Source organism: Gossypium hirsutum, chromosome A09 (assembly GCF_007990345.1).
Source record: "Gossypium hirsutum isolate 1008001.06 chromosome A09, Gossypium_hirsutum_v2.1, whole genome shotgun sequence".
In the NCBI taxonomy this organism is placed as follows: Eukaryota; Viridiplantae; Streptophyta; class Magnoliopsida; order Malvales; family Malvaceae; genus Gossypium; species Gossypium hirsutum.
In genome coordinates this window covers 75,127,159-75,147,736 of record NC_053432.1, presented here as the reverse complement: position 1 = coordinate 75,147,736, position 20,578 = coordinate 75,127,159, and the positions used below count along the sequence as shown (strand labels likewise).

The 20,578-nt window shown below is 33.1% G+C and overlaps 2 protein-coding genes across 2 annotated transcripts; both read right to left on the bottom strand.

The window, feature by feature from the left end:
• Positions 1 to 1,394: 1,394 nt before the first annotated feature.
• Positions 1,395 to 5,759, bottom strand: LOC107889599 (auxin response factor 18). The gene is made up of 4 exons (XM_016814079.2): positions 4,502 to 5,759; positions 3,214 to 4,404; positions 1,987 to 2,903; positions 1,395 to 1,905 (listed from the first exon to the last, which is right to left on the bottom strand). Exons 2-4 carry the CDS (start codon positions 4,330 to 4,332, stop codon positions 1,815 to 1,817), a joined length of 2,127 nt encoding a protein of 708 aa, XP_016669568.1. The 5' UTR covers positions 4,333 to 4,404; positions 4,502 to 5,759; the 3' UTR covers positions 1,395 to 1,814.
• A 6,844-nt stretch (positions 5,760 to 12,603) lies between these two features.
• On the bottom strand, positions 12,604 to 14,892 carry LOC107889598 (29 kDa ribonucleoprotein A, chloroplastic). The gene is made up of 5 exons (XM_041076751.1): positions 14,168 to 14,892; positions 13,949 to 14,050; positions 13,209 to 13,532; positions 12,980 to 13,061; positions 12,604 to 12,836 (listed from the first exon to the last, which is right to left on the bottom strand). The coding sequence occupies exons 1-4, from the start codon at positions 14,543 to 14,545 to the stop codon at positions 12,999 to 13,001; spliced, it is 867 nt and encodes a 288-aa protein (XP_040932685.1). The 5' UTR covers positions 14,546 to 14,892; the 3' UTR covers positions 12,604 to 12,836; positions 12,980 to 12,998.
• Positions 14,893 to 20,578: the final 5,686 nt, after the last annotated feature.

The following is a 20,578-nucleotide window of genomic DNA, read 5'->3' as shown; positions in this document are numbered from 1 at the left end:
TTTATACTAGGGTTTCTGCATTGCATGTGTTTACGTAAACCATGCTATAAAAATGAGTTTCTTTTTTTTTTAATTGTTTTTTTGAATTACCTTTTTTTTTATATAACTTTTGAGAACAAGTTTCTAGAGATGGGAAAACTTTAGAAAACAAGAAAGAAGGGGAGAAATAAATGAAGGAAACGTTGATGAAACGGTTTTGAGGGTTGAAGGAGTTTCACATGATCCAACTAAGGATCTACTCTGGTCGGTAAAAGGATATGCTTATGTCTCGGCTTCTTCCGTTGTCTGTCGGTGAGAGAAGAAAACTAATTAATTTATAAATAAATGCATCACAATAATTTCTTTTACATTCTATATTATGTTTTAATTAAATTTGAGCTGGAATCGAATCAAATTTTTAAGTAAGAGATCAAATTTTTTCAACTATTTTCGCAATTATAATTTTACTTAAAGAAAATAACCCAATAAATACCGAATTAAATGTTGAGCTCAAAGAAAACAAGAAACAAAAGGAGAGAAAAAGGTGGTAAAGTGAAGCCAAAACCAGAGGCAAAGCAAGCAGCAGCGCAGTCATCGAAACGCCGCAACACTTGCCCACGCTTACCTTAGCTGACGTTGGCCACACGTGAAGCCCCTCGGCCTCTATTATTTATATATCCTCGGTTTCTATTAAAGAATTTTTAATTTATAACAAAATAATTAGGGTTAATTGCATTATATGTTGTAATCCCATTTCTAAAATATGTTATAAGTACAAGCTTGTCGTTTAAAATTAACACCTCAAATATAATAGTAATTTGAAAATGAAGTTAAAATGTTTTAAAATTTTGAATACTTTAATAGTAATTATTTAAAATGTTTGGACTAAAAAAAAAAGGTGTTTTTGTTGCACGTGAATCCCTCACTTTCTCTCTCACACGTGCGGTTCTGATTCAGATTTACTTCTCCTTTTTCTCTCTCTTGACTTTGTGTTTGACAATTAATCTCCTTTTGCAATCCCAATGTCTCATATCTTGTTTTCCTCTTAATTTATTCCCACACTTGCTGCATTAGGAAGGTACATTTAGTAACGAAGTATTATATAATTAAAAAAGAAAATATCAGATTAAAGAGATGGCAATGAGTAATTAGTACAGAATCCATAGAATCTGTTGTAGCGTGAAACATCTGATTCACTCAAATCCATTTAGTCAACCCAAATATTTGTTCTCTCTTGATCCTTGATTTCACCCATCCCTTCATTTTTCTAGCTTTTTATTTCATACACGTAACCATTTTTGTCAATATTCACAGCTTGATCACGAACTGCCATATGTTTTGTATAAAAGATAAACCCCCATGTAAAATGAAAGATACTCATCGGACTTGATTTGATGTAAGCAGGACACAGGAAAAACCTTTGAATTGTACACTTTATAGTTATTAGAAATGAAGTACAGATAGGGCAGCTTTTAGCTTCTTCTTTTTTCTTTAATTCCCCCAATGGAAAAAGAAACCTAATAAAACTGTAAAAGGCAAACAGAGCCCCTAAATACACAGGGCCATGTCCTACAAACTGACTTGGTGTACTTGTAAGAACAGGCGCCAATGAAACCCGGAAACCTCAAAGGAACAAATATGCCAACAAAAATGTACGATGAACTATGAACTTGAACAAGCTTTAAAATCCAAATATCCATTGAAAACAATGGGGAACAGCTCTGAATTAGGGAAGAGTTTTCAAGGATTGGAAGTCCGCAACATGGACTTGAGCAGCCCCCCTTCCTACAACTTCAATAAGGTGAATAGGTTGCAGTCAGCTGTACATGTTGAATTCAAGATTTGCTTCTTCCTCTATATTCTCCTACGTTGTCGCTGCTTGAATCCGTTAGAATCGTTAATCTCCTCGCGGTTTTCATAAAGTCACTGCAATGGCAATGAGAAATTGATTACCATGCCCTTTGTAAGGGCATTAACCCATAAACATACAAGGTGAATGAGTTCTACCTGAATGGTTCTTCTCCGATTTGTTTGACAGCACCCGTAGCATCCCGATAGAGTAAATGGCTCAGAGTTTCGGAGTTTTCTATACCAAACATGTCTGCCAACTTTCTCCGCAGTTCATCATAAGACCCCAGCAAAGAAAGGTTGAGCGTACGACCGACATCCTCTGATTGCATGAAAACTTTACAGTGACCAGTCTCTAAATTGGGTTCAGCTTCTTGGCGATTGTTTTTGTACCACGGGAGACCTTCGCAGGATGCTCGCTCAGGAAGGCCTTGTTGATGAAGAGCAGATCCAGAACCATCGGAAAAGTTTGCTGCCTTATCCAGATATTCTGAAGAACTATTTCCAGTAAGAACTGGTGAGCTTGTATCACCAGAGCAGCTGAGAGAGATCTGCTGCTCAGTAAGAATAGGCCGACCGAAAAGTACAAGCTGAGGTGTCTTTGCACCATCAGCTTTCTTGGAATTCTGTGAGGGATGGGACATGGTTAGCACACAAGAAACGTTCTCACTCATGCTAGGCTTTTGAATGTTTGGGCCACCATTGGAGGTCCTATTAGGTACAGGAGCGTAATCAAGTGGTGGGAAACTAGCCGGAAAGAGACCTGACTGCAGTTTATTGAGGTGGAGATCTGATAAAGATAGACCGTAATGAGCATGCCTGGCTCCCTGCATGCCAGCAGGAGCAGTGTTGGGTAAACACCCAAAGGGGTTGCTGGCCCCAAGGAGGTTGCCTGAAAATGTTGGCATTGGAAGTTGACCATCTAGGTGAAAATCCGAGTGCTGCGGCAGTCTCAACTTTTTCCTTGGTGGTGAAAAGGGAGATAGATGAATCGCGGGCATGTTCGAAACCAATTCCACCAGCCAAGGACTAACTCGTTTTACATTCTGAAGCAAATCTGGCTCGTCCCATGTAACCTGCAATACAGAACTTGATCATATAAGACCATATTCCAGTTGTTCATTCACAGGATCCACATATATGGTCAATGACATCTTTCATGTCAGCTTGTAACACAAGATATGCAATTATGAACAAATCATCATATACATGTCCCAATAAATTGGCAAATTCATTATATTCTCAATAAGAGAGCACAAGTAAGCTATCCTAGTAATAACCATTGTTATGAACAGCATGAAAATCACAATGCATACATAGATACATCAACTGAAAACAATGGAGAAACCATGGAGAAACACACAATTAGAAGCAAAGAGAACCGACCTGAAGAAGCCTCCAAGGTGAGTCAGGCCAGTGGAGGGGATCCGCGACTTGAACTGAAGATATAGTGCCCATAAACCAACTAATCCGAGAAGAATCCTCTGTTTCGAATGCCATTTTGAACCTCATTCCTGAGCACCACCGGATCTGCAATGCAGCCTTCACTAAAGAGGCCTTCACGCAGAACTCAGGAGTACTCGCCCTTGGGTAGTAAACGACCTCGAATTGTTGGCCATTGGAAGCAAGTGTTGCAGCTTCAATAACTTGTTCAGGCCTAACCTTCCTCTTCCCCATCAAATTACCATTTGAGCTAACCCCATTACCGCTTCCATTTCTCATCAGCTTACCCTCCTCTTCCCTCAGAAATGCTGAAAACCCCCCATACGGGATCATACAATTTCCAGCAGTAGCATTCCATCCGGTTGAAGACTCGGGTCCTCCACCAATCCCCCTCTTCGCCCTCCTAATTCCGATGCAGAGATCCCCATTTTCCGCCCTAAGAAACACAATCGAGTCACCAGCTACAAGCTTCTTATGGTTGACAAACGTACTCCAGCCCGTAGTCAAAAGATGTCTCCTTGGGGTACCCCTGTAAATATGCCTAAACTTCCAGGTTTCCCCATGGACATCCTTAGCCAGAATGGTCTGAACCGGGGGATCAGCAGAATAATCCAATCTTGGAAATATCGTTTCAGCACAGTACCTTGGAACTGAAAATCCCCCACCATTGTTAGCATCTGATTGAGTCAATGTCTTTGCAAAGGAAGCCGGTTTTTCTTGTGTTTCATTCCCATTAATGCTTCCAATTCCATCATCTTCAAAATCAGGGTCATTGGTGTTAACTGGGATCAACCTGATTTTGGCGAAAACCTCGTCCGTTTCAGGGTCGGCCATGAACTTAACGGCGGCGACTCTGCAGAGTATATAAGCTTGTATTCGAGGACAGTTCCTGAAATCAACAGTGCCACAAGCGTGCTCGGAATGGCCTTGAGGAAAGTAAAAGACTTTGGTGTTAACTGAAGGCATTTGAACCATTCCGCCAGCACAAGCATGCCATAGCTGAGAATCCAAGCATTTCTCCATCTCTTTCGGTTTCTCTTTCGACTCCATAAAAGTAATCATCTCTCAATCCAAACTATGATTGTAACAATGAAACTTTCCTTTTCCGTTACCACTTCTCTCTTTAAGGAAATGCTGTAAGAAAAGAAACTTATTCATCAAATTCAATAACCAAAAAAGAAAAAAAAAAGGATCAGAAATAAAGGGGTAGAATTGAAAGCGAAATTACTACCTTGAAAAAGCTTGTATGATCAAGGAACACTGTGATTAAGGGCGGTCTTCTTTGCAAAGGCCAGAAAAATATCCAGCGAAGATCTTCTTTGATCTTCAATCCTCACCAGAAAGAGAATCCAAAACAAAAACTAGGAATTCCACAGAATCTCATCATTTTGTTGCCAAAATAAAAGCCAACTTCAGATTCCAAAAAGCTCCATTTTTTTCTCACAAAATATCTAAGGCTTCATTAAACAACATTCAAAGCTTCCCAAGAGTCTGTCTTCCTCCAATTAAAAGAGTTTTGTAGCCTCCCTATAACTAGCTATGAACAACAAAATCTGCCCCAAGGAAACACTTTTTTATGGTAAAAAATCAGAGACTAAAAGAGACAAGAAAAAAAAGACAACTGTTCAATTACCATGTTTTGAGTTCACCATCAAAACTTTACTACAAAAATTAAGATCCATTAAAAACAGGGAAAAAAGAAACCCAGAAGCTAAACGCACACCCCTGAAAAAAAGAGTTCTCTGCTAATCTTACAGTCTCTTTGACCCCATAAAGAAACCCCAAAAATTCTGAGAAACTAACAACACACAAAGTTCCTGTAATCAGAACCTCCTCCAAATTCTCCTCCTATAAAGACCCAAAGAGGATATCTAGGGGGAAAAAAAGAAGGAAAACAGTGATGAATCTTCTTTGGGTGTGCAATTTCTTTCAAGGATTCAATCAAGAAATTACTCGTTGGCCGACACAGAAGCAGATAAAAAAGCCATTAGCGCACAAAGAAGAAGAATAAGAAGAAAGTAAGAGGAAGGGAAAATAAAGGGAAAATATATATGTATGAAGAGAGGCAACTTTTTGGATCATGCAAGTGTCCAAAAAGCATACACTGAAAGAACAGAACACCCTTTTAACACCTAAAATTATTAAAAGTAATATTAAAAACCCCAAAAAAACATAAATATAAACTCAAAAAGATAATTTAGTATTGTGTTTTTTGTTTATTCATTTTATGTTTTTATTAACCATTTTCTTTGGATCTGAAGGAAACTGTATAAGAAGCCAGCAAACCAACAAAGATGTTTAAGAAATCGATCCATATTTCAACCTTTTTCATGAATCAAATTATATTTCTTAAAATATCGTTTTATTGATTCTCATTTATCAATTTAACTACAAAAAAGAACTTATGTTTCAAAATTTTCATTAATATTCGATTATTTCACAAACCCCTCTCCTCACGCTCCTCTATCTTCATATGTTAATTCTTTCATATCCTTTACTTTAAACAGTAAATTGAAGTCTAAAAGCAAAGCTAAGACAGTGGTTAACCGATAACAACACAACTTAACCCTGGTTCAAGTTTTAGTCAACTAGAGTTAAGCGTGTACCTTTAATTTGGACCTTTGGTTAACCTCAAATTGTTTCACTTTTGGGATTGATGCTACTGTTGTCTGCTCTTTTCTTTTCTTTTTTTCACTCTATTTTGCCGCGAGTGGTTTATACGCTACTTCATTAAAATTCAGTAAAAGAATTATTTTTCATTAAAAAAATATTATATCCTACGGCACACTTAATATATATATTTATGAAAAAAATTATGTAAAAATTAATGAAAATTTAATTGAAATGATAAAAATGAGATCATGAGATTTTATATATAACAATTAACAATTAAGGATTATTATTGATTGAATATCAATTTAATTGATATCAATAGAAAGATCAGTTCGAGTACGTTTAAATATATTTTATTATTTTATTTAAGATTTAAAAAAAATTATTTATACTTTTAGAGATTGTATAAAAAATAATCAATGACGTAATAATAATATAAATATATTAGTTGTAAAAAGGTATAAAAATATTATTATAAAATTTCATATGAAGTTGGCAATTCGAGTTAATCAATTGCAACTTAATTAGAAAATAAAAATCATAAAATCATTTTTAAAAGAATTAGTGTACTTTTGGTATATATTTTATGCACTATTAGTAAATTAAATGATAGCATCATAAAATAATTTAAAAATAAATTTATTTAATTTGTTACTATATCGTGTATGAATCTTACAGTGGTAAGATACATTGTATTGTCAAAGGAGAATGCAAGTTCGAATTTCGAAGGCAATATTATTAGGAGGGGCAGCCACAAACTGAGAACACAAACTGTAAAACGAACACGAAGAATATAAGAAAATGAAAATTTTCTATTAAATTTGTTGGTATACAATTTTGAAATTAAAAAAAAATACTTATTTAGTAGCCATGTAACTAAAATAATTACATTGTAACGAATCTAAGTTTATAGAAGAATTTTAATTGTATTAACAATTGGACTCGTATTTTTAAATCTAAAAAGTTGAGGGATCAAATTTCTTAAAATAAAAGTAAGTGACTAAATTTCAAATGTATGAAGAGTATATAAACTTAAAACATATTTTAACTAAGATATTCTTTTATGCAATGTCTAAAATTATTTATAACTAAAATATTATTATATATTTTTTATTTTCTAATATTTTCATACAAAATATTTAAATACAACAACTTAAACCACTACCTTTGTTTTCCGTCAAAACCATTACTTAAAACAAACAACTTTTATATTTATTTCTTAAGAAAAACTACTATTCCCATTTAAAAAATACGGTTCTTTATATATATATATATATATTCTACACAAATATTTTAATTCAAATATTATCCCAAAATTATTTTATAAAAATATGATAAGTTAAATTTAAATTGAATCCGAAATAAACAATCACAAATACAAAGGAATTTGAAAAACCCTAAATTGAGAGCAAGTATTTGAGCTAAATATGTAGATTTTTTAATTGGTCAAATATGGTTTTTCTAGGATTTAGAAAAATAAGTCGTTTTTGAAAAGAGGGTGTGAAAGTGTGTCAAATTGGACGAGCTTTTCTACTTATATGTTAGGAAAAGTGCGTATAATTAGAAGCATTTTCTGAAAATTTCAAAGAAATCGGGTCTAAATATGTGTGCTTTTCTTGATATATCAATAGCGTATAGTTGAATGCGTTTTCACACACTCTCTCCAAAATCGATTTATTTTTTTAAATTAAAAAAAACAATCTATTTAACTAATTAAAAAAACCGATATATATTACCTATTTAGCCAAATATTTGCATCAGACGGATGAAAGTTAGAATAGTGTACATTGGGAGGCGCGTGGAGAGGAGAGCAAAAGTTTATAGTTTATGTGGTGGTGTATATCTTTTAAAATTTAATTTAAATTTGGTTGTTATTTAAAAAAGTTAATGTATAATTAAAACAATAAGTCTGAAAAGTGAGGGTACTCCCATCCAACTCTGTTGTGTTAGAGCAGTGAATTGAGTCAAGTCGTGAGACTTGAACAAAAGTAAAACAAAGAAAATCTTTTGTTGGGTATTTTTGTCACTTTCCTTTGACAAAACAGAAAAGGAAACCCACACGTTACCAGCCGCGCGTGAAGCTTGCCGCTGACAGTGATTTGGTTAACAAAGGAATCTGGAAGAAGAAGAAAAAGTTAAGTAGACTTTCCGATTTGGTGAACTTCAAGTTTACCCTATTTGACAAATAACCACATTTGTGTGCACAATTCAACCTCACTGAAGATTAATATAATAATCTTTTTAGCTCCGTCGACATGAAAAATCTTTTGTTCATTTATTAAAGTTGAAGTTGAACCCACTCCATTTATTAATAACTTTAACAAACCTGTTAGGTAAGAAGTGAAACTTGTTCTTAATTACCAGCAGCAAAACATTGCATACAAAACGCAGCTCCAGTGGCTAAACAATTCTTCATAATCTACAAATAGGACTCACCCTAAAATGCCCAATCTCAGCTACTGGCAACTCAAAATAGCTTTCTGGGATTCACATCATATCTTTGCTCCTTTTTCTGGTGAGGGGACCTTAAACTAGGCTGAGGAGTTAGCTTTTAAGTTTTAAGGTCCAATCCGGGAGCTATAATGTGATGAACATTGTAAATTCTTCGACGTTAACTACCAGTTTCAACATTGAGCTCATCAATGTGAAGTTAAAGAAAGTATTTCAAATGAAGTTGTGTTTTAAAAAAGGGAAAGCTTTCCTTTTTCTTCTTCTTCTTAATGGAACACTAACTGTTAAGTGTGCAGCAGTATATTTTGTTGTCAGTAATTATTGAAGATCAGTTACTGATAAAATTATCCAAAGATTAGTAATGATCATTTATGATGATAGGGGGGACATGACAGTTTAGCATCAAGGTTGTCATATAGAGGTACACATAAATATGCAAAATGTTGGAATCACAATTCAATTCAAGCTCCGCTTCCAATTTCAACCATCTATCATGTTTTAAAATCTCCCATCTGCTGCCCTGCCTGGTTATTAATCTCAACTGAAACTTGAGACATTTAACCCACATTATGTTTGTCATTAAAAAAGAAAAAAGTCTAAACAGTATCAGGTCGATGTGTATGGTTCAAGCACCATGAAGTTGTCAAATACATTTGGGTGGGAACATTAATCAAAGCCAGGACCATTCACTTAATTTATAACCTCCCTCTCTCTCCATTTTGGAAATGCCAGATATGGAACCATTATTCCCTTGTATTGTATAGCCTGTAAAACGTAAACTTTTGGCCAGAAGTTTGAACATTTGTTGGTGCCAAGGACAAGGACAAAGACAAAGACCCATTACCAAGAACATTAGCTGCATTAGGACCCTCCGCCCTTTTACGTGGAGATGAAACCAAATTTCATAATGGTTGAATTTAAAAGCACGAATCACACTGGATAACACACACTATGATTTCTGCCACTGACTTCAATTTTAAATTTCAATCTGCAAATATTTAATCGACGAATATTTTCAAAAATATTTTGTTAAAAAAAAAAACACTGATCAAGGATTCGAAAATCCAAACCCAAATTTATTACAAAGTAAATGAATTTGGATATTGGATATTTGAATTTACTATTCGTAAATTTAAGTTAAATTCAAATAATAGATATCCAATAGTTAATATCCGCACATGTATGTGCGTGGAAGTTACAAATATAAAATACAAATATGTATTTAAAAATAATATATAATAAATAATGAAACATATAACTTGAAACTAATTAATAATAACACAATAAATATATATGATATTAATTTTTTTAAATAGATTAAATTGTTTATTATTATGTTGTCATCAATCTTAAATCGGTGTTAACTTGCTACACTAACTCAATCAAATACATTGTTAATATATACATATATATATATATACAAATGGTGGAAATAATAAAGTATGTATAATAAAATTAAAATGCATAAAAATATCAAAATAAATCTTTAAATAAGTGGTAAATTAAAGATTCTACCCATGCAATTAGTTCAAATCTCATCATATACATATTTTTACAGGTTTTTAAAATAAAAAGATTAATATACTATTGAATAATATAACTAATTTTAATTATAGAAAGGTATGTTCAAAATTTCTCTAACCGAGTTGGTGGCCCTATTGATAAAGATAATAACTTGTGCATGTTAAAATAAAAATGAATATTAGTTGAGTGGTATACGTATAATTTATTTTAATATATACGTATAGGTAACTGAATGTATTTCCATCATTACGCACATCTTTCTTGGCTAACATTATGATCATCATTAGAATTGAAAAGGCATATATAAAACTACCAACAATTAAAAGCCATCGTGGCCTTCTTCGGACATGGACAATCCATACGCACTACAATTTCAATCTCCCTCCCACGATGATAGCTAACCTAACTCAACTGTACGTGTCATACCTTAGTAACATGTTTTATGGGTAAAACTACATTTTTTGAGCTAATTTTCGTTATTGGTTGCATTGATTACAATTTACAAAGATACACCGTTAATTACTTCAATTCAATAATTACCCTTTTTTACTATTTAGTCCCCTCTTCCTTTTACTTTTACCCTTTCATTCCATTTTAATGTATATTTTTACACATACATTTACATTTATATTTTAGGTAAATCATCCTTTCCATGTTTTCCATTTTATTTTAATTAGGAATTGGAATAATACATTTTTTTGGCATCACTCTTTTCTTTTGGAATGAATTAATTTTTGGTTTAAGGGTGTAAAAAATTCTTAATTAAAAAAAAAGTAATTAAGCCCCTATTTTTTTACACTCATTTAGGTACTTGAACTTTTAAAATGCATCAAAAAAGCCCTCAAACCTTTTCAAAAAAAAAAAGCAATTAAGCACCTACTTTTTTTGCACTCAATTGAATACTTAAACTTTCAAAATGCATCAAAAAGACCCTAAAACTTTTTCAACAAAAGCAATTAAGTTACTGCTCTTATTAAAATTATAAAAAAATTAAAATCAATAAAATTTATAAATATTATTAAAATTTAATAAAAAATTTCAAATACTAAATATTTATTAAAAATTAGAAAAAATATAAAAATCATAAAAAATATAAAAAATTGTAAAATTTTATAAAATATATAGAAATATAAAAAAATTATAAAAATTTTATAAAGTCATAAGCAAATTATGCAAAATGTAAAGAAATATAAATATTATAAAAATTTAGTACCAAAAGGAGCATTTTATAACTTTTCTATAACTTTTATTTTATTTTATTTTTATCATTTTTCGTCACATGTCACGCTATGCTGCTACACGTGATGACTTTAATTAAAAAAAATAGGAGTCGTTAATTTTTTTATGATTTTTTATAACATTTTACAATTTTTTTATATTTTTAAGATTTTTATAAAAAATTCAAATTTTTAATTAATTTTATATTTTTATATTTTTATATTTTTATTTAAAAATTTTAATACTTTTTTTTAAAATTTATTATTTATTATTTTTCTAATTTTTAATAAGACCACATGCTTAATTGCTTTTTTGAAAAAATTTGAAGATTTTTTGATGCATTTTGAAAGTTCAAGTGCCTAATTGAGTGAAAAAAAAATAAGTAGTGGCTTTATTGCTTCTTTTGAAGAAATTTGAGAACCTTTTTGATGCATTTTAAAAGATCAATTACTCAATTAAGTACAAAAAAGAAGGGAGCTTAATTGCTATTTTTAAAAAAATTAGAGGGCTTTTTACTCCCTTCAACCTTAATTTTTGAACATATATTTAATAAGAGTTAAAATAAAAAATTAATCAAATTCCCTCTCAAGTTACAAACATCTTTTTTATAGAAATTAATAACAATGCTTTTGGTTCTATTTTAAGCATCAAACTATTAATTTTTTTAAATTTAATTGAAATTAAATATTTTATTAGAAAATGACAGGTAAAGGAAATAATGCAAAAGGGATACACTAACATTTGAACCAACTTTATAAGAAGTTGAGATATCTATTGTCTATTAACCATATATGGAAAAACAAAGCTATACTCTTAATTAGTATATTATCAGAAATGCTGACAGATAGCAGTAGCTACATTCACCAAAATAATTGCCTTCAACCATGTTGTTTGCCTACTGGTTCTGGTTTTTGCCTAGATGATTATGATGTTGGCTGCAGGGATGAAGCAGAAAAAATATTTTTAAAAGGTTAAGGTATCATTATATTAATTTATAATTTTTCAAGGGACTTCAAAATAAATTTACCATAAAAGCGACAGACGTGTTGTTTGATCTCACCGCCCTAATTTTGCAACATAAGCATATTAGGCTGGTTGATGCAGCACATATATACCATACTTTTGCCTATCCATTTATAACTTCACTTTTCTCATAAAAGTGACACTATAAAATTATGCATCACATTTATTTATTTATCTTCTTGTAAAATTGATGAACTCCAGTAAATCCCATTACCTAATATACAAAAAAAAAAAAAAGTGTGAAGAATCGTTACCCCCTCCCTTTCTCTCAATCAGATTTTGGGTTTGGGCTTAAAGGTTAAAATGTTCCAGTTAAAAGGCCTTATTGTAAAGAACCCAGTCAAGGCTACCAATGGTGACCACTCCATGGGGAATGACAAAAATGAGCCTCAAGCATGAAATGAAACTCTCAAATAAATAATCTAGGACCAGCTTTTGCCTTGACTGCAACAAACATAAAAAGGCCTTCTTCGACCACAAGGTTGTACAAGGGAGCCAAACATGTCAATAATTTGAAGCAACTATATCCAATGAGGCGAAACATTAGGCTACATTGTCAGTCACCCAATCATAAGATACTTGAAACATACAATAAAAACATTTAAATGGATATTATCAGCTTTTCCTAGTATAAAAAGCAGTCAGATCAACCATAACGTCCAAATGCAGCCGAGCAGATTCCCACGAACAGGAAAAGACTGCAGTTGCCAGATTCCGGCTGCATAACTTAGGCGTCCCTGATAAAATGAGAACCAGCAAGTCTTAAGAAATGCAGTCCAATCCAACTTAAAATCAGTACAATCAATTAACATTTTAATTTAGGACCAGTTTTCGTGTAACATGATAGTCGTTCTCCTCTTCAACCTAAAATGTGTTATACCAGTAGGAAATATCCGCACTCAAAATTGGCGCCTTGGCCTAGACTCTGCTACAGTGACCCGAATTGGTCTTCCATCCAAATCCTGCACCAGACAGATTTAAAGTAATTCACCATCGTTAATGAGCTTAATAGATTTCAAGACGAAGCAATTTGTACAAAATCATGCACACAAAAATCTAAGTTGCTATAGACATTCACACATGAAAGACCAAGGTAACGATGAACTTACACAACCATTCAAGGATTTAATGGCACTGTTGACCTCATCGGCAGAACTGTAAGTTACAAAGCCAAAACCCCTTGATCTACCGCTTTCCCTGTCATAAACGACTTTCGCTTCCACAACCCTGCCTTGCTCACTGAACAAGGTCTCGAGTGCTGTATCATCAACACCCCATGAAAGGTTACCAACATAGACACGATTTGAAGCTCCCATAGGAGGACCACCCCTTGCTCCCATTGAAGGACCACCTCTTGCTCCCCTAGGAGAAAATTCTTCCCTACGAGGAGGAGGAGGTCCTGAGTTTACCCTCAATGCTCTCCCTTCCAATTCCTGCAAACAGAAGATAATTTTACGATAATCTCAAAACAAGCTTGTGATAAAAACTACAGACATTATTAATTAATCACTTTTATTGGGAGGTATTTAGATACTAAAACAGTAAAAATTTTGAGCAAACTTGACATTTCAAACACCCCTTTCCCCCACCATGCTGCAAAAGAGAATGCGGAAGAAAGTTTAAAGCAGCTACTCCATATGTCGATCAGATTTATATGCAAGAGTAGGTTTTAAAGCTAAAACAAGAAATTGCTACTCAAAATTTCTAATAATATGTAAGAATATGTTCATGATAAACTAAAAAAATGAAAAGGCACATTGTTTGGGATAGACATGTAACAAAGATGATCCAATTAAGCAATGTGGAAAGCACTAAATAGTCATCGCATATGAAAAAAAAAAAGACTTACATAGCCATTGAACTGTTGAGTAGCAGCTTCGACTTCCTCGATTGTGCACATGGTTACAAATCCAAATCCCCTACTTCTCCTAGTTACCTTGTCGTAAATCACCTGCAATATTTCACCACATTAAACGGAGTGAACAATTTGATTCTAAGTCTACAAATGATTGAGAAACATAAAACCGGGTAATCAATAAGTAAAAACAAAAAAGTAAAACAAAAGTACCTCAACCATCTCAACATTTCCGGCGTTTTCAAACAAACCCGCAAGCTGGGCACTATCCACAGTAAAAGGAAGATTACCCACAAAAAGTTTCAAGTCAGGTGAGAAAGTAGGAGACCTTTCTTCATCATCGCTGCCAAATAAGTCCTCTTCCTGGTCATACTCAGAAGAAACAGCAACGTTTGTCAGGAACCCGGAAGAAAAAGAGGACTTTTTGGTTAAAAGCTGGAAACTTGGAAGAGCAGAACAGAAGAGAGGCTTTGCATGGGGGGTAGGAGAAAGGGAGAAGAGAGAAAGTGAATTGGGAGTTGAGTCGGATAAAGATAGAACTTTGGGTTTGAGCGATGGGAGAATAAGAGATGAGGCAGATGTTGCAGACATGGCTGGTGTGGTTCCTTTAACCTTCGTTCTCAAAAGATAAGGTTTTCGAAATGGAAGAGGAGGAGGAGGGTTTAAGAAGAGCTGTGAGGTTAGGTTAGATATTTATAGCGGGAGAAATGGAAAAAAGATATCAGCCTAGCCTAGCCTTTTCCATTTTCGGTGGGATTGAGATATTGGGAGCAAGTTGAGTTGGCTACTTGGCTACATTACGAGATCTCGGCCGTTCGATTTTGATGATCAGAAGATTTCAGTAGATATTTTGTCTTCTGACAAAAGCTGTTGGAGTTTAGTTCCCAACTTCCCATGCCATTCTTTCTCCTGCTGTCTTTCTTTGTCTTTGGTTTGGTTTGGTTTGGTTTGGTTTTGGTTATCACAATTGACAAAAGCCCCCGATAGCAATGAAAATATTACAAATTTCAACTGAAAATGGGTCAGACTGGCCTACAATTTATGGGTTTAACACTTCAGGCCTAAGCCCTACAATATATGCATTCATGTCTAAGTTAAATTTTCTTAGTAAAAGTCCTCTTCAATATTGAATACATTCATCGCTTTATAACAAAATTAGAATAATTTAATTCATCACAATTAAAAATAATTAATCACATTATTAATGATTTATTTCAATTTAATTTTAGATAATTTTCATTGGTGAGCCTTTAATATTTACATATTCAATTAATTTGACCTTATTTCTTAAAGAAATTTGAAAAAATATATAAAAAATTAAAATTCTAAAAAATAAAAAAATAATAATATATATAAAATTTAGCTTTAAAAAAATAGTAATACATACAAAAAAAAAGACAGCATGCGAAAACATTATTATTATATCAATCAAATTTATGTAAAATAGATAAAAATTATTAATGTTGTAATTAAATTTCATCATACACTCATTTTTTATATTGGGCCCTGTTAGTTGGACTTCAGTTTGTCAACCAAAAGACTTATGGAGGGCTTGGGTTTCAACAATTGAAAGATTATATCACTTCTTTTTTATTAAAGTTGGGGTTTAACATTCTGTCGAGTTCAGAGGCTTTGTGGGTTCGTGTGTTACAGGCGAAGTATGGGATTAAGGATGGCATACCCTTCAGTATCGCTCATAGTAATTGCTATTTTCTTTGGTGATCTCTATCTGAGCTGTGGCTTCTACTTAAAGAAAATATTTTCTAGTCAGTTGGAAATGGTATCTCTATTAAGTGTTGGAGGGATAGTTGGATTACAGAGATCAGCCTATTGATTAACCTTATTCCAGCAAGTGCTAACATGGTCACTGATTGTTGTTTAAATATGATGGTTATTGATGAAGGAACATGGAATCCGAAAATTTTTCGAGTTTGGCTTTTTGAATATTTAATTAGACGCATTACTGGCATCCTTCCTCCACATCTTGCAACAAGGCCTGACAAAATTGCTTGGTTGAGAACCACTTCAAGGTGTTTCTCTATCAAAACGTCTATCGTATGATTAAGGAAAGTTTGTGGAATCCTAAGGAGGAAGCTTGGAATTTGCCATGGAAGGTTAAGGGACCTCAAAGCGTGCGAGTTTTTCTTTGGTTGGCTCTTAAACAGCGGTTGCTTACTCAAGTAGAATGGCAAAAGTGTAGCGTGGGTAGTGACACAAGATGTCTAATCTGCAGCCATGAAGCAGAAGACATGTTGTATGTTTTAAGGGATTGTGATGCAGCGAATAATGTATGGAACCGTATCTTCCCCCATAAACTAACCATATTCTTTCCAGGTAATTTGCAGGAATAGATTAAATCTAATTTGGAAAATCAACTCAACATAGTCTGAAGGAATGCCAATTCGTCATGCTTCTCTGGCCTAGTTGCTTGGCGGATATGGAAGAACAAGAATATTTACACTTTTAATGGCATGTCGTGAAGTGTAGAGAAGATTGTCAAAGTCTCACACAATTGGGCTAATCACTACATTGCAGCTTGTAATGGAGGCAATGTAGTGAGACCTACTTCAAGAGTGGATATGGTGGAAATAGTAAGGTGGATCCGAGTAAGATTTGATGGAGCTGTTAAAACCAACATAAGTTGCGCTGCGGTAGGCGGTGTATTGAAAAACCATAATGGAGATTGGATACTTGGTTACAACCGCAACTTGGGGAAATGTTCTATTTTTTAAGAAAATTTATGGGGTATACTCGATGGTGTGATACTGACACAAGGAAGACAACATGATAGAATTTTGGTGCAAATAGACAATATAGGAGTCATTGGATCTATCAAGGAGTTTGTATTGAATGAATCAAATTCTCCATTAATCAGGCGTACTTACAACTTTTGCAAAATAAAGAAGTTTGGTTAATTATATACGTTCCTATAGATGAAAACTTGGAAGCTGATAGTATCACCAAGTTAGCTTTTGGTAGGGAGGAGGGTTTATAGTTACATGAAATTTCTCCTTTAGTGTCTTTCTAGTATTTTGTAATGTTATACTTTATTTTCACAAAAAAATTTTATTTTGAAGGGACTAATTTATGGATGAAAATGAAGTGGGGCGGAAACAAATATTACTAAATCCACCACTGCTTCACAATTACCACACTCTGCTCCATCACCTACCCTGCTCCACTATAGATGTGTTGTAACACCCCTTACCCGAGACCATTTCCGGAGTCGAGCACGAGGCATTACTTAGCTTATCTTACCAATTCGGAGCATAAAAACTAGGTTTGAAAATTTATTTCATTATTCGCAGCAAATCTGTCCAATCGCGCAGCAGTTACTAAATTAATTATAACTTGAGCTACAGAACTCGAAATTTAATTCCGTAAATTTTCCCTGAAACTAGACTCATATATCTACTCACCATAAAATTTTTAGAATTTTTGGTTCAGCAAATTAGTACAGTTTATTAGTTAAAGTCTCCCCTGTTTCACCACCTGACTGCCCTGACCTCTAGTCACTAAAAATAAGTTTTCTCACTGTAGGATTTTCATATGAAGTTCTTACTTGTTTCTACAGAAAATAGACTCATTAAGAAATCTAAGAATGTAAATTTCAACTCATAACCATTTTTGTACAATTTGTAATTATTTTCTAAACTCAGAACAGGGGACTCCAAAAACAGTTCTGACCCTATCTTACTAAAATTCACATATCTTAAAATATAAATTTCCTTTTTCTACACCGTTATTTTTCCATGAAAATATACTCAACAAGCTTTAATTCCATATATCATTCACCCTCTAATCCATTTTATACTATCTTGGGTGATTTTTCAAATTCACGTCACTGTGCTGCCTGAATTCTGTTTCTTTGCAAAATTTTATCCTTTCATGATTTCCATGCATAATTTATCACCTAATCTTTCATAACAACAAACACCTTCATCCTTAATCATTTTAATAACCATACATCATCAAATACTTACACATCACTCATTAGCAAAATCATCATTACAAACATACAAAATAACTAAATCCCTATACATGCCATAACTCAAACGTGTTTCGATATAAAATACCGAGCAGTTGTAGTTGATAGTGTGGACGATCTCCGACTTCTTTAGGATCCTTGAAGTAGCTTTGCAATACTATAAGAGAAAGAGAAATAAAAGAAGTAAGCATAAAGCTTAGTAAGTTTACTAGCAAATAAATAACAATATTTAACTTAAATAATTAAACTCAATGTCTATATCTCTAGTTTACTCTTTAGTTAATCTCATACTAGTTCTCTTACTTGTTTACTTAGAATACTTGTGTGCATAACTTACTCAATCATTGCTGCATCGTTGAACATCAATTGATAGTATAATAAGTTCTTAAGTCTTACAACTTACCGGAGCTTGCCATTTATGCTTTAAACTGAACTTTCATGAACATGATTCGTTTACAAGCCCGTTGAGCTACATTGGAATAATAAGGATACTCGGGTCTCTTCTGATAATAACATGCCAAAGCCATGTCCCAGACATGGTCTTACATGGGATGTTCTCGTGATAGTGCCCATGCCATGTCCCAGACATGGTCTTATAGGGGACCTCTCATCTCGGTGCCAACGCCATGTCCCAGACATGGTCTTACATGGGACCTCTCGTCTCGGTGCCCATGCCATGTCCCAGACATGGTCTTACAGGGGACCTCTCATGATCTTAAGGATGCCAATGCCATGTCCCAGACATGGTCTTACATGGGATCTCTTTACCCAAATGTCATGACTTTCGTATCCAGTACCATCCTTATGTATCAACAGGACTTTTAAATTTTAATTCTCTATCATTTCATGCTTGGATCATCATCAAATAAATTCATAAAATAAATTCATAATTGCTGGAAATTAACAGCATTAATAATAAATATTGAAATATTGCATTTATTTACCGTAAACTTACCTCGGTACCAATTATAGCCAAATTCACCAACTTAGTCTTCAACTTTATTCTTCCCTTTGTCTAACCTCGAGTTTCGTACTTCTTGATCTAAAATAGTAAACTTAACTTATTTAATAATCACATTCATCAAAACAGCCCTCGACTCCAACTTTTTCAAAATTATAATTTTGCCCCTAAACTTTTACATAATTACATTTTTGCCCCAAGGCTCGGAAATTAAACTTCATCTCTTATTCTTATGTTTTATAACATCCTGAACATTTTTCCCTTCTATGTCAACATCAAATTCCCACTCTAACATGTACTTATGAACATTAGGTATTTTTACCGATTATGTCGTTTTACTCGTTTTCACTTAAAATCGCTTAGCAAAAGTTGTTTAACATAATTTATAGCTTCATATTCTATCATAAAACATCAAAATAAACACTTTTCACCTATGGGTATTTTTCCAAATATAAACCCTAGGTTAAATTATTGCTAGAATAAGTTAAATTAAGCTACCGGGATCTCAAAAACGTAAAGAACATTAAAAACGGGGCTTGGGATCACTTACTATGGAGCTTGGAAGCTTGAAAACCCTAACTATGGCTTCCCCCCTTGCTGATTTCGTTCATATGAAGAAGATGATGATTTTTGCCATCTTTTTCCCTTTTAATTCATTTTAATTACTAGATTACCAAATTGCCCCTAACTTAAAAATTTTCTATTTCACTTATCTCATGTCCATTTTTGTCTACCAAGTTACCAATGGTATAATTACCATATAAGGACCTTCAATTTAAAGTTTCATAACAATTGGACACCTCTAACATGTAGAACTCAACTTTTGCACTTTTTACAATTTAGTCCTTTTGACTAAATTGAGTGCCCAAACGTCGAAATTTTCGAACGAAATTTTCAAAAAATCATTTTGTGAAATTGTAGACCATAAAAATATAAGAAAAATAAAATTTTTCTCATCGAATTTGTGGTCCCGAAACCACTGTTCCGATAACCTCAAATTTGGGCCATTACATGTGTAAAAATCATTACCACCCTTATGGATTGTAATACCCTATACCCGTACTTGAGACCAGGATAGGATACGAGTATGGAGTATTACATTTAATGGTATCATAGCTATGGTTTAGTCGGTTCTTGGGCCAAACGTAGTATATGTGAAGTCTAAAAACACATGTCATTAAAATATGTGATAGTGTGATATCTCTCGACTCTAATGAAATTTTGTTTTACTTATAGAAAGATATGTTTTTCAACCAAGCTAATTCTGATAATGCTAAAAGCAATACTCAAGTATAAGAGTAGAAAGTTGATTATGATGAATCGGTACAAAAAAAAAGCATGAATAAATGTTTTATAATACATGTCGATGATGAATACTATGTTATATGTATTATTAAAAGCAAATTATATTACTATATGAAATATTGTGCTGATGACTAAATTACAAAATATATAAATGTAATATATGAAGTACGTGATAAGGATTATTAGAGAATTATGAATGAATAGTGATTTTTGAAATATATTACATGTATTGAAGATACAAACGATATAAGTATATGAATTATTGGTACAATGATTAAATTGTAAAGCATGTAAAAATATTATGTGAAAGCTGTAAAAGTGATATGCATGTATGAAATAATTTGCCCAAGTAGACAATATTAGAACTATT